The 24542-nt window shown below is 57.2% G+C and overlaps 1 protein-coding gene across 2 annotated transcripts in view; it reads left to right on the forward strand.

Moving 5' to 3' along the window:
• The first annotated feature begins 1238 nt into the window (after positions 1-1238).
• Positions 1239-24542, forward strand: part of CACNA2D2 (calcium voltage-gated channel auxiliary subunit alpha2delta 2) — a 140417-nt gene continuing 117113 nt past the window's right edge. For both annotated transcript variants that reach the window (XM_061396825.1, XM_061396826.1), the window contains exon 1: positions 1239-1698. In XM_061396825.1, coding sequence (XP_061252809.1) covers positions 1484-1698 — 215 coding nt within the window. In that variant the 5' untranslated portion in view covers positions 1239-1483. The remainder of the gene's footprint in view (positions 1699-24542) is intronic.

Genomic DNA, 24542 nt, shown 5'->3' on the forward strand with positions numbered 1-24542 from the left:
CAACTCACACACACACATGAAGGTCATCCTGAGCCCTATTTGCTTGCTGCTCTCGGGGTGAGAGGGGAAGCTCTGCCTTTTTCAATTCAGGCGTTACCACTCTTCCCCCTCAACTACAAATCCTCTTTAGGCTGACTAGTAAGTAGGTGATGGGAGACTCGACTCACTCAGCTACGATAAAGTAGGGGCTGTTGCTCAGGTGGTTACTGGCCCGCAGTCCTAATACTAGGCACAGAATCAGTGGGCAGTTACTGCTTAGGGGGTCTTGCTCTGTTCCCGGCTGGCAGGGAGCATTCTTTCATCCTGTCTGTCTGTGCCAAGGGCAGAGCAGGGTCCCAGGGCAACTTCAGAGGAATCTCAGGGATGCTCTCTCCCAATCACGAGTGTTTCAGTTTACCAAGTAACTCATTCCCACTCTCACTTCATCCTGGAGGTGGGGTTGGGCACTCACACAAGCCTTCAGAAGGGAAGAGACTGAGGCTCTGAGAGGCCGGCAAGCTGCAGAGTCAGGACTGACACCAGCCCAGCCTTCTCCCAGCAGCAGGGAAGAGCCAGGAGCCTCCAGGACAGAAGTGATTGGACTGTGCAGGGGTGAGCTTACTGGTACTGGAGAAGTTTAAATAGAGGCTGTGTAAGCCTTGGGGGCTGGGACTTGGGGCTGTCCTGCTCACAGTGCCCATTTAGCCCAGGGAAGTGAAATGAACGGCTGCATAGGGCTGTATCTTGCCATTCCCAGCCCCACATAACGCTGCAACAGGACCTGGTTTCCATTCAGGATTTTTTCTTTCTCTCAGGACCTCGGCACCCAATCCCCGCCAAGGGGACTCTTGAAGGTAGTTGGAGCCCCTGGCCGTGTGAGTTCAGCTCCTCTGCCCTCTACAGCGGTCTCTGCTGAAGCCTGCCATTCCACCATTAAACCTGTGACTCCAGGCCTTAAGCCTGTTGAAGGTCGAGCCCCCAGAAGGGTCACACACGCGCCTGCAGGGGACTCTTCCCACGAGTGCGGCGGCGAGGAGCATCGCAATCTGAGGCGTGCGGCAGGGCGCACATCGGGAACTCGGACCGCGGCTGGGGCGCGGGACGCGCGCGCCCGGGCTCGGCTCGGCCCCGCGGGCCAGCAGGGCCGGCTCAGGGCGGCGCGGGGACGAGGGGCGCGCGGGCACCGGCGGGCGCGTGGCCGCGGCGGGGGCGCGCGGGGGCGGGCCGGCCGGGGACGGGGGAGGGCGGCGCCGGCAGGTTGGCGGCGGCCGCTATTTGAGCGCCGGTCCCGGACCCGGCACTCAGAGCGCTTGGAGCCGGCGCGGCGGAGAGATCGCAGCGCGCATCCCGCAGAGGTACTGCGGCTCGGGCAGCCCTGGAGGCCCGGCGCGAAGAAGGCGGAGGACGAAGAGAGGCGATTGCCGCCCGCCGCCCGTCACCCCCCCACACACACCCAACCCGCCGCCGCCCCCCCTCCCAGCGGCGCCGCATCTTGAATGGAAACATGGCGGTGCCGGCTCGGACCTGCGGCGCCTCTCGGCCCGACCCGGCGCGGACTGCGCTCCGATGGCCCAGCCGCGGCTCCCGGCTCGGCCCCGGCGCCCGGCGCCCGGCGGCGGGTCCCCCGCGCCCGCTGGCGCTGCTCCTGCCGCCGCTGCTGCTGCTCCCGTTGCTCGCCGCCCCCGGCGCCTCAGCCTACAGCTTTCCTCAGCAGCACACGTAAGTGGCCTCGGCCCGCCGCGGGACCCCGGCCGAGCCCGGATCCCCACTTCGCACCCACCCCCAGTCCTCGGCCCGCGTCCCACTCCGGGGCGGGGGCGCCGGGTCCTGCCGCCCGCTGCGCCCGGGGGCGGCGACCCTAAGCCCAGAGGGCGGGCAGCCGGGGTCCCGGAGCTTCTGGCTGCGTCGCGAAACTTCCCAGCGGTGCCCCTTCTCCCTCCCATCCCCCAAACCGCGCAGAGGGAGATCTCGTGGGATGGGGGTGGGGGGTCCGAGCTTGCCAGCTGATTGCCTTGGAGCTGTCGGGGTGACAGGGGAGATCTGGGGTTGCGTGAAGGAGCGGCCAGAGACCCCCTGCCCGACGGAGTCGCAGCCCCGCGTCTGGCTCAGGCTTCCTCTCCGATAGGAAGCTGGCGCTTTAGATCCAAAGGTGGGGGATCCCTCCACACCTGTCTTCGCTGGCCTTTTTCCTTTGAGAAGCAGGGCTGGATGCAGAGAATGCGAGCACCTCAGGGGGTCAGTGTCCCTTCTGCCCGCCCGCCCCCCACTACACCTAGGGGAAAGGTCCCCTGGAGGTGAAGGTGCCAGAGTGGAGGCAGAGGGTGAATGACAGGGAGGCCCCCCCGGCCTGCCCCTGCTGCTGCTGCCAACAAGGTAATAGCAGCTCGTGACCCTGCCAGCTTCCGCTGGTCCTCCGTGGTCCTGAGCCTTCTCTCCCTTCCTGAGAGCCTGGCAACTCGGGCATCCTCCTCTGGGCCAGCTTGGCCAGATGTGTCTGGGGTTGGGAATGGATATTCAGTGCGTGTGGCCTTTAGGAGAGCAGCTGTCTGTGGGCACCGTGGTCCAGCCGTATGTCGGTGCCTAAACACCCTTGTGGCTTAGGGGTACGGTGACCACCTTGCTGTCTGTTACGTGTCTCTGGGTCCGAGGAACCACCTGTCCCTGGACTCCTGCACCCAGTTGGCCACACTGGGATTTGGGGAAATGAGTAACCAGGCTGCTTAGTGGCCAGGGGGTGCGAGGGCAGGGTCTGGCCTCGGGGAAAGGGCAAGACTGGCTCTGCGTCATTAGACCAGTTCTGCCCAAGGGTAGGGGCCCCTGGTATTGCGTACTCTGGCTTGTAGGCTCTCCCAGATGAAGAAAAGCAAAACTCAGGAAAGGCTTTGCCCGAGTCTCTCTCTGTCTTGTCATTTCTCTCTTTGCACAGCCTGGCTGTGCTCAGGCGGGTGATCAGTAGGCAAATTACAGGTGCCGCACGGACGTGTCCTCTGTCAGCCGTCTGGATTTTTCGTGTGTGTATGTGGGGTGTGCGCAGGTAGAAGAGAATCATATGGAAGTTCAGGGTTTGTGGGTGCGTTATTGTCTTTCATTTGCTGTGATGAAAATGAACTTCAGCCCCAATGTTTAAAAAGAACAAAAGCATTATTTTTTTTTGTTGCTGTTCTTTCTTCCCCTCAAAACCAAGACACAACTGTTTTTCCCCCCTGGGCTGATATGTAGCTCTTTGAGTGAAGGTTTAAGTAGATGTCTCTTTTCACCTCTTCCCACCTTGCTGCCTCTCCTTGTGACCTGCAGTGGGTCAGATGGCTGCTGGGCCTGCGTTTTACACCTGTGAGACCCTGACCGGAGCGGACACCTGTCCCTCTGTCCCCAGTCAGAAGATGGGGAGGCGGGTGTGATGACAGCGGCACGTTTCCAGCTGGATGCTTATCTCCTGTCGATCTAGTTGGAGCTGATTTGAGGGTTTGGGACATGTCTTGCAAACCGTAACTAGAGAATGAGAGTGGAGTGGGCTGGGGGCTGTGCGACTCTGAGGGTCCAGGGGGAGGGGACTAATGGTGCGACGACACGCGGAGCTGGCAGTGACAGCCAGCGCCCTTCAGCTGCCCTGGTCCCACAGATGTCGACGCCCACTGATCCTTGGAGGGAGGAAGGGGAGGGAGTTGAGTGAGGGTCCCTCCCCCAGCCCCCTGCATGACCGGGCTTAGTTGGAGTTGGGACTTTTGCTGAACTGACAGGAAAGGCTGAGGCTGCTGCCCTGGGGCTGCTCCGGCCGGTGGCCTGTGTGAACTCTCCCCGGTTAGCGTGGCCCGGCTAGGATGCGACTTCCATACAGGTGCAGGTGGCTTTCTGTGGCGGGCAGTGGGACCCTCAGCCTCACGGCCCTAGGGTGACAGCCCCTCAGTGGAGAGGGCCCTTGACGCGAAAGTCATTTCCTCATTAGTGTCTGGCAGCGTGACAGGGCCCAGCTTTGCAAGCTGCTGGGTTTTAAGCAAACGTGGGTTTGGGTCTGTAGTCGCTTTGGCAACATGGGTCTCTGCTCACCCGGCAAAGCAGACCCCGGCTGCTGCTGGATGGAGGAGGGCAGAGGAGTTACTGCTGGATGGAGAACATGGCTTTGATTGCGGGGGAGGTGCCCTCTCACCTCCCCTGGACCTGGATCTGGTTTTCAAACAAGGCCAAGGCCACGTGTGCTCAAGTACATGTGTGTGTATACGTGCCCTCGTGTGTCTGGGCTGAGGTGGGGCACATGGAGTCGGAGCACACGTTGCCCGTTTCACCTGCTTCCTCCTGTTCCCTGTTTGCTGCTGGCTGGGGGCGGCCCTCACGGCTTGGCCTCTCCGGTGTCTTTTCCTTTCCCAGTTCTGTCAGTCTCCTTCCCCCTCCCCTGCCCCCTCCATTGGTCTCTCATCTCGTCTCCCACCCCTCCCTCCACTTCCTTGCCCATCCCTCTGATCTCTCTGTGGCCACCCTGCCCTGCCCACCTCCTTTGTCATCTCTGTTGGACTGCGGTCCCCTGTTCTCCGGCACTCCTGGGTTTCTCTGTATCCTGTTCCATGAGGTCCAGGCTGAGCCACTGGCTGCATCCTCTTAGTCCCACTCCTCCCCAGTGATGGTGCTGGCCTGCACCTCCCTTCCTCTAGGGGATCCCGAGGGGTCTGGGCCCCCCAGCAGATTAATGACAGCTGGGTACATGTTCCTTTACCCGAGTGCCCACAATGGGGCATGCGTCAGTCTAGCTACGGTTAATGGTGGGTGACGTGTGTCTGTCTGGGCCTCCGAGCCCACGTCTTCACCTCCCTGTGGCTCCCCCTGTTAGAGGGAGGCAACATCACACATCTGGGTCCCCCGTTTCCCCAACAACCTGCCAACGGCTTTTGCAGGAAGCAGGAGGGGGCGAGGCTTCGCGATCTACTGCCACTCCCACTGGCTGTCATCTCGCCTAGCGCTCTCGATTCGGGGTGGAGGGACCCTTGGCTGTGGTCCACCCCCAGGAGTCACCTTTATTGGGTCAACTCTGCCAGGCTGAGCCCTGAGGTGGGAGTAGCCTGTTTGAAGACAAGCCCCCTCCTAGTGTGCGGGTGAATCTCCCTCCCGAGTCTCTGGCACACTGGTGGCTCCAAGGAGAGACTGACTCACAAGTGGAGTGAGCCCTTGGTGCCACCCTCTCCGCGCCCCCCCCCCCCCAACCCCCCGCAGTGTGCAGGGGTCAGCCAGCTCTCGGGAGGAGGCAGTTTGGGGACATGGTGGGTGTCAGGTGTGGGTCCCGAAGGCTCAAGCTTTGGTCTCCAGATCTGACCTTCTCCATTGGGGTGACCTTGCCTCTGTTTCCCCAAATAAGATAATAGAGAATCTGCTTAAGAGGCTAATGGTGAGAATTAATGGGAGAGGGTGTCACCTCTGGCGGCAGAAAGTATTCTGGCACAGGTGGGAGTCCTGGCAGCTGTTGATAACATTAACATCTACCCCTTATGCTACAGCATGCTGGGCCCCCACCCACCAATCTTTCCACATTGTTCCCATGGGCTAAGCACCTCCCTGTCTTTCTGCTTTGTTATGCTGTCCCCTTATCACTGCTGCTTTTCTCAGGGGTTTAGATGCTTCCTCCAGGGTCTCACACCCACACTCTCCGGAGGTCTCTGGGTTGTGCCACTAGCTCAGGCTGTAGCCACCTACCAGAGATATCATCTCTGTGAGGAAGAGCACTGGGCTGCCTGCCTCATTCCCTGAAGCCCACCTTGACTAAAGGTGGAATGTCACCAGGCCACTGGTGGTCTCCCCTTACTGAGCTTGGGCCAAGCCCCTTATTCACATTACGTCCTTGACCTCAGACCCCATGGTCATGCCCATCCTGCAGATGGGGAGACTGAGACCCAGAAAGATGGAAGAACCTGCCCAAAGCCCCATAAGGACCAGGGCAGGGAGAGGACTAATCTTTCAGATGTTTTGGTGCCCTGCCAGGAGGCTGGGCACACCTGGGCAGTGGGCCCAGGAAGTTGGGATGGAGATGCAAAACTTGGGTATTTGGGAGAAAATGAAGAGGCCTAAGACACATGAAACACACCTCGGCTCCCAGCGGTAACCTCTCCTGCTCTGTCCCTCGGTTCTCTTCTGGGTCTCAGGCAACCCGGAGGGGGCCTTCCAGGGCCCTGCCAGCCCAGTGCTCAAGGCCCCTGTGCCTACCTCCACCCCCTCCCACTTGTACACAGGGGATCGTGGAGCGCCCCCCTCCCCCTCCCCAGGGCAGGATTTTCCTTTTTCAGGGCTTTGAGTCACGTGCCAGGCATGCCTGTCATGGAGGGATAGGCAAGAGGGACTTCATCTCAAGACTCTGAGATGCCATCTCCCTCTCCAGATTCCAGTATAGTTCCAGAGAGAAAGGTCAGGGGTGAACGGGATGGGGATTGTTCATGGAAACCTGAGGCTGGATGCTCTAGGGCCATGGCAGTTTTTTCAAGCCTGAGGGGACTTCCGAGGTCTTGGACCTTAATAGATGCTTGCATTTTCATGCTGTGTGAACATGTGAGGCCTAGGGGGCTGGGGAGCCAGGGTTCTATCTGCTAAGAAACTGTTCAAGGGGCAGGTGGAGGTTTGGGAGTCAAAGCAGGCAGGCATGTGGCGTGCGCCCTCCCTTGGAGGGTGCTGCTGTCTGTGGGTTGGGAGTGGTGTCTTTCTCCTTCCCCTTCCAGCACCCACCCACCCTACCCAGTTCCATCCTCATGGGCGTCCAGATTCAAGATCTGCCTTGGGAACAGGTGACCTCTGTCCTTAAGTGAGGGCTCAGGACCTTAGGTCTGGGGAGGGGCACCAGGGCCTGGGGTGCTCTAAAGATGAGGGTGGGGGGCCTTCCCACTGCTGGCTGCATCTCTTCAACCAATGGGGGAGCCTCTCTTCGTGTCAGGTTGGTTTTTTTTTTTTCCTGGTGCCTACTGTCTAAACAAGAAGCTACAGAATCAATATTCGTATTCCCAGAGGGAGGTGTATGTGTGGTTTTTAGTTTTTTTCCTTTCCCTCCCTCTCTTGTCCTGTGTAACCCGAAGAGCCTCCCGAGCTGCCTGTGGCTAAGGGGAGGAGTTGGTGGTGCAGGTGGCCATGTGGATCGAGCTTCCCCTGGGGGGCTTACAAGGGACTCAAGGATGCTGTCATTTAGGTCCACAAGCAGGACCTGGGACAGCGCTCAGCCAAGCCCTGCACGACCACTGGCCACTGTGGGACTCAAGCAGTTGGTTTAGTGTCTCTGGCCTAGGTCCTGCTTAAGGATCACCTACTTCCCCTCCCTCCTCACCTGGGCCCCCTCTTCCTGGGGCTAGTCCAGCCTGCTGGGCCCCTGGCCACTGCTGGTGCCGATGACTGAGCCTATGAAGGATCTGGCCTTACAGAGCAGGAAAGCCTGTGTACCTGGGGTTACATGGAGGGAAATCTTCAACACGGGGAACCTAAGGATCCCCAACCTTGTGTTGGCCTGGTCCTGGGGGCCTCTGTCAAAGGCAGTCCCAACCCGATTCTCTCAGTTGGCAGCTTGCATTGTGGTGACCTTGGACAGCCTCATCCACTCCCCTGGGCCTCAGTTTCCTCTTTTCTATGGCTCTTCTGAGTCTGACACTGGCAGTGCCTTAAGAAGACAGGTCCAGAATCTTCCTGCTCCTCTGCACACTCTGCTCCAGCTATGGTGGGAGGCCTGACCCCAGCCTGAGTCCCACTTCCCCAGTGTGAGGAGCCCGCGCCTCTCATATTGGCCTCTGGTCACACCTTGGGTGTCTGGAAGCGGCTTCTCAGACTGACCCATTTTGAGCTGTGATCAGCCTAATTGTTTAGCTGAGAGGGAGGGGTCCCGGAAGTCTTTGCCGCTGATTATTAACCATCTCTCCCTACCTTGGAAGTGACTCATTAAACAAAGGAGAAAGAGGTGGGTAAGAAGGAGGAGAAGTCACCCCCTCTGTCTCTCTTTCCTGCTCCCCTTAGACCCTGGGCACCTTGTTCCTGCCTGGGTGCCTTCCTTCCCTGCTGGACGAATCTTCCTGAATGAGCCCCCTCTAGACACATACAGAAGTTCTGCCACGCCTCTCACCAGCTGTAACCTTGCGAGCTTCCTCAGCCTCTCTGGGTCTTGGGCCTCGTCTGTAAAATAAGGTTCCCTTGATTGTGCTGCCTCATTGGGTTGGGCTGTGAAAGGTCATGAAGGATGAATGACAAAGGCAGGGGATTCTTACTGGATCTGAGCGTTCTCAGTCCAGCTGGGCCCGTACTCCAAGTGCTAGGCACCTGTCCCATTGCCCATGGCGCCTACCACCCAGCCAGGCTCTGAGACTCCATTGTGGTTTCTGGGTCCTTTCTGCTGTGCTTGGCCGTGGCCTGTGTGCACATGTGAGCTTATGTATGGAAGTATCTATATATTTGTGCTTTTATGTGTGTTTGTGCACATTTGTTGGATATATTCACGTGTGTGCACACTTGTGAGAGTATCCATTTGTATATGAAGGTGTGCTTGTGTGGGTGCGTGTGAATGTGTGCCCGTGTGTGTGCTTCATGCATATGTGCAGGTTGTGTGTACATGCACGCGCATGTGTGCACACAGGTGTTAGTGTGTGCCTGTGAATGTGAATATGGGTGTGTGCTTCTGTGTGAGTGTGCATAGGGAAGTGTGCACATATGTATGGTTTATCTCTGCACACAGAATGCGCTCCCAATGCCCACCTTCTGCACCCACCTTTGAGGTTAATGCCAGGACTCCACTGGGCAAATGCTGGCAGCGGGAAATAAAGCAGCCCGGTTGTCAGGACCAGTGTTGTGCAAACTTTTATGTCAAGAACAGCCTGAGTTAAGGCTGAGCTGGGAAGTTTGATCATCTACCAACTGGCTCGCTGACAGTCTGCAAAGGCAACACACTGAAGCTGCATCCTTGTAATTCAAATTTTTGCAAATCGAATGGTTATTTAGATGCACCACAGGACTTGGGACTCTGAGAAGCTTGGTGAGTCCTTTGTGAAGCGCAGCATCTTTGCTAACAGCCTTTCCCAGGTGGAATCTGGATGGGGGTGTGGGGAGCGAGTGGAGGTCGTAGCTTAGGCAGAGTGGAAACCCTTGCTGTGTGACCTTGGCCTGGCGTGTTTTTCTCTAGGAGTGGGTGCTGCTCACTTGCACGCTGAAGGGAGGGAGACTGGCCTCCCGTGAAGCATCTGCTGTGGGTTTGGGGTTCTCGCTCTTAGCAAGACATTTGTACAGTCAGCTGCAGGCATGATTCGGGTATAAAAGCTTCGACTTGATGATGCCCGCATGTTCCTCTATTTGGGATGACTCCAGCAAAGCTCTTCTTTTCAAGGATGAATTTTTGCCTACTGGGTCTTCGTAAGCAAGGCAGTCTGGGTGTCTTGTGCTGGGTGCTGGCCTTTGGGATATGTGGGCCCTGAGCTGATGGGTTGTGATGTCTAAGAGAACTGCAAGTTTTGCTTTCCTGGCATTCTCAAAGCCTGTATATTGTCAGTGCTTGGACGCCCCAGCAGCCTAAGTATCTTGGGAGGCTTCTGCAGAGGTCTGGGGCGCCTACAGGGGCTGTGAGGGTAGGGAGCCTGGCACGACAGTCTCTTTGGGCAGATAATGGGCCTTGCCTGAGTCCCTGATTTGGGAAGGAATATCCCAGCCACAGAATCCCCTGGTAACCTAGATGCCTCCATTGTACAGAGAGAGAAATTGACATCTGAGTACCAGAAGGAGCCTTCAGGCCCCACATTTCCTCTGGCTACACACAGTCTGTGGGCAGGGCCTAGGCTCCCATGTGGGGCTCAGTGCAGGCTGCCCAAAGGGTGCCACCCATTCAGCCATCCTTGCACCAAGATATACAAATGATTCTCTTAAATAAAAACATCCTTGACATGACATGGGAGCGATTTGCGGCCTCCTTTGGCAAACCCCACGGAGCAAGGTGCCTGTGGTGTGGGACCCCAGTTCCTGGTGTTTCTCTGGGGCAGACGTTGTTGGTACCCTTGTGCCATCTTAGAGTCAGCGAGGCTTTCAGGGGACCCTTGGGAAGGACACCTTGTTGCCAGGTGGGCATGAATGGGCTGGGGTGTTCTGAGATGGGTAGAGACCCCTGACCCTGCTGCAGGTTTCCAGCCTGACGTGGCTGATGTGGCATTTTAGCCTTGGTAACTTCCCCGCTCAGTGCATGTTCTCCTCCCTCCTGCATCGCCTGAAATGCTATATTTGAAGCCTTAAAGGTCAGGCCTGGTGCTGCCACTGGTTCCAACAAACAAACAACAAAACAACCCACCTCAGCCCTGCCCCCAACTTCACTTATTGGAAAAGAGAAGTGAGCTGGCAGAACAGGCCTCCATGCAGGGGGCTCTCCCAGATGGGCATTTCTCCTTTCTCCCTGTGAGCAGAGGCTGGGGTGGGCATGATGAGAACTCAGGCGTCTTCCCTTCCTTTCCTGGACCTGCCAGGCATGCTCTAGTGTCTTTCACTGAGGGTTAGCTATGACCTTGAACTCCAGAAACCTGCTGTGGGCAGAGCTCCGCTTCTCACCTAGCATTTGGGGGCCTTCCTGGGCTGGCTCTGGTCTCTGGCTACTAGCTCTTTGACTAGACTCCAGCCAGGCCAAGCCACTTGCAAGTCCTAGTAGGAATTCTGGCCTCTCTGCCTCCTGGCTGTGTCCCTATTTTAGACTGGCCTGCTCAGCCTGAGTATTGAGCCAAGAAGCCTTCCAGATCATTGCTGCCTACTCCTGTGGGCCTCTCCTCCAACCCTGTGCCTCCCCCAACTCTCAGCTCTGTGCTCACTTTGTGGGGGCCTTCCAGGAGTAGGCATTGAGCTAACTACTAACACTTCAAAAGCTGAGTCCAAGGAATGGCTGCTAGGAAAAGAGGCTGCTTCTGTACACACCTTGGCAATCCTAGCATATTAATTTTTTTCATCATGGTTAGACTCTCTGACAGGGAACCCAGAGGTGGGTACGGATAGGTTGTCATCAAGGACCAAGGCTTCACCTGCACTCTGCCTGGCTGGTCTTACTTTGGTGTGGCTGTCTGTCCTTGACTAACTTCCCTCATGGCAATAAGATGGCTGCCACAGCTCCAGGCATCACATGTCCCAGACATTAGGAGTAAAACAGGAGATGTTTCCTCTGAGTTCCTCTTAAAAGAAGGCTGGGAAACCTAAACCAGAAGCCCCTAGCCAAATTCCCCTCACATCTCATTGGCTAGCACTGGGTCACATGTACACTCTAAACCAATCACTGACAATCAGGAAGGTACATTGTGATTGGCTCAAGCTAATCAGGATTTACCCTTGAGTTAAGGATGGGGTCACCTTGGGGCTGGAGGCGGCAGAGATTCTTGCAGACTTGGGTTTTGTTAGCGAGAAGAGGGTTAGTGATAGAACATGGGGAAGCAGGATCTGTTTCAGGGTCAGACAAGAAGACTGACAAGAGGAAGAAGGAAGGGAGAGGAAGGGAGAGTGTTCACGTTTGAGGAAACATTTGTAAAGGAAGTAATTTTAACCACATCATCAATCACTGTGATCTGAGCCCCAGGTGCTGTATTCCACATATGCTAACAAATGAAATCAATCCATTTTTAGTCCCATTTCACAGACAAGAAAAATTGAGGTTCAACAAGGCCAAGTGATACTGAAATCACACAGATGGTGAGTGGTGAAGGCAGGATTCACACCTCAGCACTTGGGTCTGGGCACTTAGCCACTGCTGCACACAGTCCTTCTACAGCCTGCCTCCTCCAGAGAGCCCCCAACACAGGACCCTCAGGGTACCCCACACTCCTGCACTCTTCCATCACTCCCATCCCTCTGCCCTTCTTGTCTCAGTTTCTCCCTACTCCACCCTAGCCCTCTCCGGCTTACTGTGGGAGCTTACCCTCCTCCTCCCAGCCTCAGTGTCTTCAGCATTCCCAGGACCCTCTAGAGTGATGCATTCTTCTGCAGCTGATGATGGCGCTCTCCTGCCACCCCATCTGCAGAGCTCCCACCTCTGTCCTGTCCTTTAAGCTGGTGCTAGGAAGACCATGGCCGAGGGGGCTGCTTCTGATCAGCGTAGTGACAGGCCCGGGGGGGGATCTCTGCCCTCAGGATGCACAGCACGAGGGCAGCAGCCATCTCCTTCCATAGAGGTTTAACAAGCACTTCTTGTGAACTGAACATGAAGTAAGCCTGAGAGAGGTTGGGTGGGCTGCACAGGGCCCTGCCAGCCCTAAGCAGGATGCCACCTATGGTCTGGCCAGCCTCTGCCTGTCTCCTAGTACTTGACTGGCAGTCGCTATTTCATGAAGCTTCCTCTGACTTCCCTGGGCAGCTCAGGGGCTTCCTAGGTGCCCCTGAAGTCTCCCCTATTCTTTTCCTGCAATAGACCTGCTGCTTCCCCTTCCAGGCTGTATGCCTGGAGGGGGCAGGGGTCACGACCACCTGTCGTCGGCCAGAGCTTCAGGCTAGCACACATCAAGTGCTCACAAAATATTCGCTGAACTGAGAGTCAGCACAGGTGTGTCTACAGGTCAAACTGCTTATATCTCTTTAAGCTGGACCAGCTTTTACAGGTTCTAGGACAGGCTCCCATGTGGCCCTGGGTTTGTTGTTGTGACAGGACAGAGGCCACCTCATGCAAGGGCTCTCTTACAACGGATGCCCCAGCTTGGGGACTGCCTCCTGGGGGAGAGAGATGCAGGCGAGGTCCAGGACTCCATGGGCTGTGTTATTTAATTGGGTGGGATAGGGCCTGGGCATCAGCATTTTTCCGGAGCTGCCCCAGATGAGCCAAGGTAGAAAGCTATGGCCATAGAGAATAGGAACGTAAACACAGGAGCCCTCCCCCTGCCCTGCTCTGCCCGCAAGGAGAACTGAGGCTTCCAGAGGAAGGGGGTAGGGGCCGGTGCACAGGTCCTGGGGAGTCTCCTGGCCCTGGTACCCGTGGAGCCAGCTGTTCACAGGTGTCTCTGTACATGTGGCCAGTGGCCAGAGCGTGCAGCCTCCGGCCACACATTTCAGGGGGATTTCAGGGCGATCACCCGGCTGCCTCAGCTGGCTGCCCTGTCCCTTCCTGACTGCCCCTCTGTGTTGACACTTTCTCGGGCCTCATCTGCACTGCTGACCGCTCCATGGCCCTCCCATGTCTCAGGACCTGCCTCCTGATGGCCCAGCCCCACCTAAGTCCCCTCCCCAAACCTGAGCTGTCTGCGCACAGTCCATGGGAGAGATCGTCAGGGAGGAAGAAATGGAAGTGAGGCCAGGAAAACGATAACCGCACATGAGTGGTGCACGAGGCAGCATCTGAGGGGTGATGAGACGCAGGCCCTGGCGGGCTGGGGGAGGTGGGGTGGAGGTCTGACAGGTCCTCTCAGGGTCCCCAGCCATTCCTGAGGCCTTGGGTGCCCCCGCCCCACCCCAAGTCAGGGCTCTGGGGGCCCCAGGGAGAGTACCAGGACCCATCTTTCTCTGAGAGCAAGCACTGATGGGGAACAAGGACAAGGGGTGGGGGAGAGGCTTGGCCATGTGGATCCAGCCTCAGTTCTGCAAGCTCCAGGCAGGCCCCATCCGTCTCGTGCTGCTGAGCTCCCTGAGGCTGCTGCACCCCTGCGTGCTGCCTCGTAGGAGCCCATGACCGGGGCTCTGCCTGCCTCGTGCCCCGCGGCCCCACATTCCCTGGCACAGAGTGGCTGGGGAGGGGTGGCAGGGAACAATCCCAGAGGCCATTAAGCCAAGTGATTTACATGGTTTCTGAGCCAGCGCTGGGGGAAATATATTTCACAGGTGATTTCCAGACTGCTGGCGTATGCAGGAGGCCATTACTCTAAAACGTAGAAGGGTGGGGACATCACGGAGCCGTCTAGAGGGACCTGGAGCCGTGGGCTTTGTTGGCCTCACTGTACTATCTGCCTGCTGCTTGCAGGAAAGCATGGTCCAGGGGATGGGGGTCGAGGAGGGCAGGAGCTGGGGCTATAAAGAGAGCCGCATATGTGACTGTGAGTCATTTCGTTCCTCAGTTTTCTAATCTCTAAAATGGGATCCTGTTTTCTATATTTTATGATTGTGAGCACGCGTGCATGCATACTCAGTCACTCAGTTGTTTCTGACTCTGTGCAACCCCATGGGCTGTAGCCCTCCAGGCTCCTCTGTCCATGGGATTTCCCAGGCAAGAATACTGGAACGGGTTGCCATTTCCTTATCCAGGGGATCTTCCTGACCAGGGATTGACCCCGGGTCTTCCTGCATTGGCAGGCAGATTCTTTACCACTGAGCCACCTGGGAAGCCGTGATTGTAATCATAGAGCAGGTCAAATGCCAGGGCAGAGGTGACCACAAGTCAGTGCAAGGGGGCCACACGGCTGTTGGACAGCCTATGGGTTTGGTCCTACCTGAGACTCCTCCTCGGTTCATCTTCTTCCAGACGGTGCCTCCCCCGCTGCGGGCACATTTGTTCCCTCCACGGACACTCGCCACAACCTGCCGTTCATTCATTCTCTCCACGCTCGTGAGCATCTGCCGTGCACCAGGCACTGACGAGGACAGGCAGACAGCAGTCTGGGGAGATGATGTAGACAGAGGACATGCTGTGTTGGGAGGTGACAGACACCATGGAGAAGGGACAGGATGAATTGGGAGAGGGGTTAACTAGAGGGGGCAGGTCAGAGTGGGCCTCACTTAAACATGAGGAAAACCTGGAAGGATGGGAGAGTGGGAGCCACATGAGTATCTAGGAGGAGAGTGTTCTAAGCAGAGGAATGGCCAGTGCAAAGGCCCTGAGGTGGGATGTGGTTGAGCAGGAGGAGGATGGGAGGTGGGGAGGTCAGAGGGCAACAGGGACCTGGACAGGCTGGGCCATTAAATTAGCATGACTTTGAACTGGGCGCCCCGGGAGAGATGTGAACAGAGGAGCACCAGGGTGGTGGCTGTGGTGGTTGTGAGACATACCGATGGTCCGGGTATGAGAAAGGACAGGGGTGTCAGGAGATGTCAGGCAATTGGCTTGAGCAGCTGGAAGGACGGTTTTCACCAGGTAAGCTGGAAGAGGCCTGGGAAAAGTCAGTCCAGGGGACCAGCAGGTATTAGACACACTGAGTTTGAGATGCGGACTAGGGGTCCAGATGGAGAGGTGTCAAAGCTGGATATGCATGTGTGCCTCTGGAGAGGGCCTGGAGGAGCTGAGCCTCCCAGGCTGGGTGCCGAGGACCACGCGGAGAGCCCTGCTCTTTGAACCCTTAGTTTCCCATCCGTTGACTGTGCTCCTCTCCCCACTGTCGAGAGCTCTCCATCCTTCGCTCACCATGTCCTTGAGGACAGAGTGCTGCAGGCATCAGTGTCCGAGCAGCCTGCTCGGTGCCCGTGGTCGGTCTGTGGTGTTCATAGGGCATCATCCCGTGCCGAGCTCACCCTCTGAGCATGTGCTGCACCCTCTGTCTGAACTGCCCTGCTGCCCTGCAGTGCAGCCTTTACCTGCCAGAGCCCTAGGTGGGTCAGACCCCTTGCTGTGCAGTCCACACCCCCACCGGACTCCTCCTCCCTCCATGTACTGAGTCTGGATCAGATCAGATGCCTTCTCTGGTTGAATTCCAAGTTCTAGCCTGTATCTGCCCTGCTCACTACTGTGTCCCTTCCCCACGTCCAGCCTGGAGCTTGGCTTAGTAACTGTATACATGAATGAATGAATGAATGAATGGGGAGTGAGGGAGCTAGTAGGGATTTGTAGAAGGTTGGAAACATCTCCAGAGTATTTTGTCTGTGATAAGCCCTGCTGAGTTGGACCACCTGCTACTCGTCAAGCCAGCTCTGAGGACAACACAGGCTCACCAGGCAGTGGCTCCTTTTGGGGCGGCCACCATCCTGGGACTTCTCAGGAGGAGGTGGGGCCGCTGGGGTGGCACCACAAGGCCCCTACTCGCCGTGTCTCGCAGAGGGAATTTACATTGCTTACGGATTCACTGTGGAGTGTGGAGAGAAAAGGCAAACGAGCACTTGCATTTGATTTACAGGCAGCTTGGCTTGCACTGAGGAGCCCGGAGCTCACTAGGGAGGGGCAGATCGCAAAGGAAGTGGGCATCTCCCCTGTCATGGGAGGGATTGGAGGGAGCTAGGGCTGTGCGCTGCTGAGACATCATTCCTGCAGCAGGGTGGCTTTGTTGGGATAAAAGAAAGGACTCTCTGATTGCCCAGCTTTGGCTTGCCTGGGGAGGCAGTGAGGGCCCTGATTTGGAATGGACCCCTTCTCTATGGTGGAAAAGGTCATAAATGAGGAGTGGCCCTTAGCGGCACCCTATTTCCTAAATCTTGGCCGTTGAAGCCCACTTTGGGATTAAGAAAGCTGGATCACCTAGGAACAGAGCGTGAGCTCTGGAGCCACTCTTTGCAGGGTTCAAATTCTGGTTGAGCACAGACTAGCTGTGTGGCCTTGGTCGCTGTCCATGAAGCGGGCTTGAACCAGTTCGCACCTAGCCAGGGGTGCTGTGAGACTTCAGTGAGCTCACACAGGAGCCCCCGGCACACAACAGGTGCTTTGCATCATCAGTTCCTTTCCTCAGTACTCTGCCTACTGAAGTGGGAAGCCTTTTTCTTGCCCTCCCTTCCAGCCTCTCCCCCACTGTAGAGAGAGGTGGATGGGGGGGGGGGGGCGGGGGGGCACCAATCTGGTGATGGGAGGATGTTCAGGGAAATGTATCCCCAAGCATTTCCAGAAGACTCTTCTTTGCTGTCCTGCAAGCGAAGTTCTTCAGGGAGCTTGGTGAGGGGAACCAGACTGCAGCCCCTACCTAAGGCAAGGGTCAGTAAAGTGGAGTAAGGACTATGGGTTTGAGAGCAGGGTGGAGAGAAATCCAGGAAGACTTCCCACCAGAGGTGACTTGGCCAGGTAGAGGAGGCACAAAACCAGACAACAACGCTGGCCGTGATGGGTTAAGTTCTTTTCTGGTCTTGGCTCCACCTCTCTTTTGCACCTGTGTGTCCTATGGGGCCTTGCCAGCTTCCATGGGGTGGGGCGTGGGATTTCTTCCCTGAGAAGGAATAGAAGACTGTGAGAGGGGTTTCTGTCCTCCTCGAGGCAGGAGGCCATAGCCAGGACATAAATGGAAGACGGCTATTTGTGGCTCAGAGAGGATTTGACTCATGCTGGAGGGTGGGGAGGAGGTACGTGAGGGGAGATGGGATGTGTGAATCACAGAATCCAACTGGAGTGGTTGATGACACGTGGACAGGGCCTCTCTTGCACCTCCAATCAGGCTTCGGCTACTGGCGTGGGGCAGGAGCAGGCATCTGGAGCTCCCAGGTTCCCCCCTACTCTCCTGGTGACCACCACAGGCACCTCAACACTGCTGGCCACCTCACGAGAACAAGCTTGGGTGCGGCTCTTCCATCACTGCACCTGGCGGTGTCAGTATACCAGCCCTGGCTCCAAGAGCCAGCCTCACTGAACCTCAGTTTGCTAGGTTGTTAAATGGGTCTGGTCTCTTTTGTCTTGTACCCGACTACCTGGGGGAACATGCTGGGGAGAGAAGGAGGCGCTGCAGACCCCCAAATGCCCACGATCCGTGTCAGTGAGTGGGGCAGGTGGCTCCAGGCCTGAGGAGCAGACGGTGGATCCTGGGCCAAGTGACTGTCCATACCCCACATCCCTGGCCTGGACTTTCTGTTTTGGTCTAGAGTGCCCTTAGCTAGTTTGTGAGCTCCCGTTGTTCAGTGCTACATCCCAGCTCTAGATTGCTGGGAAATTCACAGACAGTGACCCCAAGTGTTGGTACCTTGGGAGCCCATGGGCCTCCCCAGGGGAGTGGAGGCGGGTGATAACTGCAGTCCCTGCGGTTTGAAAACCAGCGACTCCTTCAGCCCACAGATGGAAACCGAGGCACAGAGACGGGGATGGGTGAGTCTGCACAAAGTTTGTGGACTTCAGCCCTGGGAGCCAGAATCCCAGGTGGAGGAGAGTGGGTGGAGGGCCGAGGTCCTGGGCTGCCCGAGATCCGGACATGGTGACAGGGATGAGTGAGGACAGCCCCAGATCTGCCCGCACGTTGCTTGCTTCCTGGAAGAAGTGGCTGCGCCAGCACCCGGCCTTTCTGGGAGAGCCATGAATTATGCACAGAAGCCACAGGCCTGGGCAGGCCCATCATAAATGAGCTTTAATAATTCATACGGAGAGGAGCTGGGGAAAGGGAGGGCCTCCTGGGCTGTCCCTGGGGCAGCCGCTGCGCTTCTAGCCCTCCTGCAGGGCTGCACTGCGCACCCCACCTGCCCGCTCCTGTGGCCATCGTGTGCGGGCTGGGCAGGACGGTGTGGGGCTTGGAGCCAGCTGGGGAGGTGCGCTTGTTCGGCCAAGGGCCTGTTCCTCCAGGCTGGAGACCTGGGGCCGCCTCCCTCAGGGCTCCCAGCCCAGCGCAGTGGGGGCAGTAAAGAAGAGGAAGTCTGAGGGAATTTTAGCTAAAACAATAACCCCTGGAGGGCACGGAGATCGGTGGCTGCTGGGAGGGTACCACTTAAAATGGGGGGGGGGCACAGTGGACTTCCCCGAACGAGGTGAGAGGGGAGCCTTGAGGACTTCTGAGAAGAGGCTGATCCAGGCCAAGGGAATAGCGTGTGCAAAGACTGGGCAGGGACTACAGGAGTGTATTCAAGCCACAGTGAGGAGGCCAGTGTGGCCTGAGAAGTGAGGTCAGAGAGGCCATTGTGAGTTCGGCCCCTGGATGGGCTTTGGGTGTTGACTGAGGAGGCGCACTGTTCCAGCAGGACACTCTGGCTGAGTGTGGAGGTGAACAGCCTTGGGGGGGGGCGCGGCGGGAAGCGGGGGTTCCAAAGGGCAGAGGCTGAAGACCAGTGAACTGGTGATTCCATCACTTGTCCTGGAAAGAGATGACCATAGCCCAGGCAGGCGGGGGGTTGGGGAGGTGGAGGGTGGTGGGCGGGTTGTGAAGGTGGAGCCCACGGCACTTGCTGAGATGGGATATGGGCACGAGAGAAAGCAGGTTCCAGGTCACCCTGAGGCTTCTGGCCTGAACCAAAGAGCTGACATCCGGGGGTGTGGAGAGAGGGAGAAGAGGGAGAAGAGGGAGGGGAAGGGCCTGGGTTTTGGACCCATTCAGTTTGAGAGGCCCATTAGGCATCCAGGTGGACCGGCCATGCCGCAGCTGGGCAGAGCTGTGTGCTCATCAGCCGTGTGGCCTTGGGCGCCTCATGCAGTTGCTCTGTACCTCAGTTTTCCCCTCTGAGGACCAGGGATGATGATCTAACTGCTGTGAAGGTAATTCAGGCCCGGTGAGCCGGGCATGAGGCCTCACTCAACCCCTTGGAAACAAACCCCCGAGTGGCCTCTGGAGACCCCAGGCCATCCCTCCTGGGGCAGAGAGGGAAACTGAGACCTGGAGAGTCCAAACCACAGAGCCGGGTGTGGACCACAGAACGGGACTTGGCACACGGCAGGGGCCGAAGGAGATTCAGCCTGGGAGCCACTGCCTGCCCTGGCCGAGTCCACAGCCTGGGTCTGGGCCTCAGTCGTCCGCAGTCCTGCAGACCAATGGCCCGCTTCCTTCTGTGCACCTTCTTCGTCTCCCTGGCTCCCTAGTGCCTCCACTAGGCCCTCTCCTAGTTCTGCAGGGACTGCTCCCACTGCCCCAGGCCAGGCCTGGAGAGGAGGGCCCCGCTGAAGGGCTGCTCAGGAGCCCTGTGGTTCTGGGTGTGACAGTATTGACATAATACTGTGTTGCTCCAGTTCACTTTCTAGATGAGTTAACTGAGGCCCAGACAAGGGAAAGGATGTCGCCAAGGTCACACAACTAACCACATCAGAGAGAGACAAGTCAGGCTCAGGTGGGTCTTCCATGCTGGCTTCCTAATCTCCCCTGGGAAACCTCCTTCTCAGCCTGCCTGTTGCTGGCTTGTCCCACTCCTCGAGGTCCTCCCTGGCTGCAGGAGCCCCTGTGGGTCCTCAGTCTGGCCCTGATGGCGGGGAGTGAGGCAGAATGCTGTGGCCTCCTACTATGTGAGCCTGGAACACTGTCCATCCCTCTCTGAGCCAAGTGGACTGCCCGGCTCTGCCAGCCCTGGGTGATTGCGGCTCCCTGCTTCCAGGCCTTCTCCCCTCCCCCCATCAGGCTATTAGGAGTAAATACTGGGCTGGACCTGACGCCCTAATTAAAGTGAACGACTGTTCACCGGTAGTCTAAGTGGGGAGGCACAGGCTTGCAGCCTCCCAGCCAAGAGCCGACTGGAAGGAAGGCTTTCTCCCCGATGAAGAAAGGGAAGGGACAGCCCGTAATTAATAACCTCATTAAGGAGCAGTATTTGGGCAGGGTCCCAAGACACACATAGTCGAGACCGATGGATTTGGACTAAATTTGAGCTTCAGCAGCACCAGCCCCTCCCCGGCACCAGGGAATCTCTGACGATCCCTTGCGATAAGTGGGCTGCCTTCCTCTCTGTGTGCATGGGATGGATAGGTGGGGGTGGAGACAGTGCTCCTGGGGCCCCATGTTACTCACACTTAGGAGTCCCTTAAAGTGAAGTCCCTCAGTCATGTCCAACTCTTTGCGACCCCATAGACTGTAGCCCACCACGCTTCTCTGTCCATGGGATTTTCCAGGCAAGAGTACTGGAGTGGGTTGCCATTTCCTTCTCTAGGGGATCTTCCTGACCCAGGGATTGAACCTGGGTCTTCCGCATTATAGGCAGACGCTTTACTATCTGAGCCTCCAGGGTTTTTTTTCTTAGGAGTCCTTTAAGCTGAATCAAATCTGTTGAAGATGAGCCTGTCCCTTTGAGTCTGCATCTCAGCTTACCTGCTTGTGAAGAGGTAGATGGCTAACCAGGGAGCCTTATTCCATGTGACTTGGCTGAACCGGCATGCTTCCATCTCCCCAGGCTCCAGTGCAGCCCCACCCCACCATGGTTGGTGCAGTGCCAGGCCGGCGCTGACTGGTCTACACACCTCCAAGCACTCTGGCCTCAATGGCTTGGAGTGATTTGACCACTTGGCCTCTTGAGAGTGAATGACCTTGGCTACACTTGCTCTTTGTTTTTCGGAGGCTGTGATCCAATCAAGATCAGGGGCCCTACTCTGGGCTTCGAGCCCCAAAAGATGTTGAGGCCCAAGAGTCTTCTCTCCTGAGCGGATAAGCAGCAAGGACGCTCTGATCGTAGAGGCCCTGCCTTTTCCTGGGAGTCTCCCCTGTGTCAGGCGAGGTCTCTTAGGTAGTGCAGGAGGGGGCTGTGGCCCACCCAGAAGCCCAGTCCAAGGAGGAGACACAGCCATCCCACACTTTATGAGAGCGGGTCTGAGGAGGGGGACTGGACTGAGGGGAGGACAGCCCTGCTGCCCAGATGAGTCTGTGCACATGTGTGTTGGGGCAGTCATCATGGTTAGCATCCCTTCCGTGGGGCACCAGTCCCCTCCTGCTTGTTTTGGGTCCTGGGAGGTGGACAAGTGGTGAGCTTTATCTCCATTTTCCAGATGGGAAAACTGAGGCCTAAGAGGGCACATCTGGTCCAAGGTCATGGAAGAGCCAGGGCTGAATCTGGGCACTCAGTCTAGGTAGAGAGGGATATCCACTGAGTGGTCAGGGAGGACTCCTTGGGGGAAGTGGCTCTGGAGGTGCCACAGTCTGGGGTGCAGTCTGGAGCTTCCTGCTGTTGGCAGCAGGGCTGTGGCCTAGCGGAGGGGCTGGCCACATCCCAAGCCCTCTTTCAGCAGGGGCCACTACTGCTCTCTGAGCTCGGGGTGGCCTTTCATGGCTGGAATGGGGAATGGCCTCCTTGCCTCCTTACAAGTCATCTTCCCCTGCGACAGGGTAAACATGATACCCAGGCCCTCTGGACCAGGTCTCCTGGGCTCTTTTCATGTCTCTATCCCTCCCATCTCTCCCTCTGTCTCTCCCAGACCACCACCCAGCTCCTGCCCTACGTTTTCTTTCCCCTTCAGAACACTGCGAAGGCACCAAGGTGGGAGGTGGCAGGCCAGCTGAAATAGAATAATTAAATAGCACTTTAATTTAAATCATCGCCTCCCCCAGAACTAAGAGAATAATTGGCCAGTCTGTCACGAGAGAAGCAGGAGACCTGTGGGCCCCCACCACGGCCAAATTTGGTTCACGTACCCTCGACAGCAAGTGGCCTCCCCCACACTCCTCACTGCCCGAGCCCAGCCCTGCCCTCCACTCCTCCAGCCTCACCTGTTCTTCTACCCTCAGCATCTCCTGCTCCACGATGACTGCCCTGCTTGAGCTGAGCAGGGAAGGCTGTAGACTGCTCTTAGGCCCCCAGTGGATGGGGTTTATCCAGGCAGCCTGCCTGGTGGAGGCAGTCTGTAGCAGGACTTTGGTGGCAAAAAATGCCTCCTTGGGAGTGGTGAAAAGGCCTGCAGAGGTAGTTGGGGGCCCAGAAACCCTCAGCCCTGGTGGGCCTTAGCCTCTCCCAGGCCTTCCCCTGTCTGCTCTTGAACGGAGCCCTCCCCCTTCCCTCTAGTCCCTCTGCAGGGTCCAGCCGCCCACACCTAGCAGTGCCCTCTGAGGGTGAACCTGCAGTGTCACCTGTCTCTGGTTTTTTGATTTGTTTAATTATAGATGAGTTTTCTGCATAATTTATTCCAAAAGCCTGGATTATACTGTACAATTAAATCACATTCTGATCAACAACTTCACGTATAAAATTAACAACTGGCAACAGTTTAAACTGTGCTGCTGCATCTGCACGCAGGCTCTTCCCCTCTTCCCTCTTCACTCCTTCCCCTCTTCCTCCTCCCGTCCCTCCCCTCCCGCCCCCACCCCTCCCCTCCACTCCCCTCCCTCTTCTCCCTCTGGACAAGCCTGTGCAGCCAGCCTCAGGGCTATACGCCCTCACCCCAGGTGCTCTGTAGTTTGACCTGGGCCTCCCCAGCCTTCTAGTTGGGGTCTCGATGGTTCTGTCTGCTAAAGGGGCCCTCAGCCTCCGTTCCTCATCCACACATGGATGATTTTGCTCCCCTGCTTGATGATGACACCTCCTCTTGCCTCACATACTCCTCTTGGTTCTGAAACATGCCTTGGAGACTGAGACCCAGAGAGCACCACAGCACCTAATGTTGTCTTCTTCCTGCTGGGCTTGCCCTCAGCCCTCTAGCCCTCGGACACACACATCTTGGCCCTGTGCCTGCTCCCTGCCTCTCTTAGTCTGGGGAGCAGGGGATTGCAGGAGCTATTAGGGAAACCGTATTTCTAGCACCCTACCTCCATGCCCCTTCCCCACAAGCAGGCAAGCAGGGAAGATTTCCTAAACACTGGGTGGGGGAGAGGGAGTCTGAATTTGATAAGCTTCTAGCCCCCAGGGGACTGCCAAATAATAACACTGCTCATCAAAGTTGCCCTGTGGATTTGGCCCTGAAAGTTATTCAGCTAATCATTACTGTCCCTGTTTACAGACCAGAAAGCTGAGGTTCCGAGGGGCAAGAACTTTCCACATTCACACAGACAGCTTGCAGAGATAGCCTCTCCCTGAGGCCTCCCAGAGGCTACACCGTCCTTGGGCAGGTGGGGTCATAGAGCTGATGGACCCAGGAGGACGGGTGGGCCTGGCTTCTCTCTGTAGAAGATAGCTCCTTGCCAGGGGCCTCAGTTTTCTTGTTTGTGAAATGGGGGCTCAGTGCCTCTACCCCACTAGGTTCGGGCACATCGGGGGACACAGTGGTGTGAGGCTGTCCCCAGCCTCTCATACCCACCCCAGGCATCCTGCCGGCTGCAGTCCCTGGCTGCACGTGCCTCCTCCCAGATGCTCTCTCTCCTCACTGTTGTGCTAATTTGGCACTTGGAGACACTTGGCAATGAGCAGTGTCATCTCAGTGAAGAGCATGGAAAATCACAGGGATATGGGGAGCCAGCAGGTGGATCTGTCGTGTTGGGAGGGTGACCCATGGGCCACACTGTCTGGCCCGGGAGGCAGTGGCATATCCGGGCACTTGGGTCCAGATTGTTGGGACCCCAGGCAGGATTTGGTCAGTTTGCCTTTGACCCAGTGGAGCCGTGGGTCCTAATGTCTCCCCCATCCTTCCAAAGTCCCCATGCCCTTCTGCTGGAGTGTGACTGGGCTGGCCAGGGTGATTTCTCTGGCCTCTGGGCAGGAACACTGCAGGTACATGGTTGACTCCTGGCCTCCTTGGTCCCATTTGTTACCCTTGGAGCCAGCACTGGGGCACCAGCCAAACCCTGGAGCCCCCAAATCACATCTCTGTGATGATGAAATCAATGATCTGTCACTTTCTTTTAAACTCTTGGACATGTGTTGCCTTCCTAGTTGGGTTTGGTTTAGGTAACAAATCAGAATATCTTGATTTCCATGGTATCGTGATGATGGGCAGTGCAGCTGGGGTCTACCCAGCAGACCCACTGTGCCAAACCAAGGGCTAGAGCCAGCCCTAGACCCCAGGAGGGTGTGTGTGTTCTGATGTGGTGTGGGTAGGCCCGTCCCTGTGGGCCCCTAGCAGGGTCTAGAGCTGCTCAGCTGGGGGTGGGGGGTGGTGGAGGGTGGGAAGACGTGTGTGTGGGTGGGGGGGGAGAGGGAGAGTGGATGTGGATATGGATGTGTCTTGGGAAGAATTGGACTTTATTCTGAGATTTAGT

This window comes from Bos javanicus, chromosome 22 (assembly GCF_032452875.1).
Source record: "Bos javanicus breed banteng chromosome 22, ARS-OSU_banteng_1.0, whole genome shotgun sequence".
NCBI classification, from domain to species: domain Eukaryota; kingdom Metazoa; phylum Chordata; class Mammalia; order Artiodactyla; family Bovidae; genus Bos; species Bos javanicus.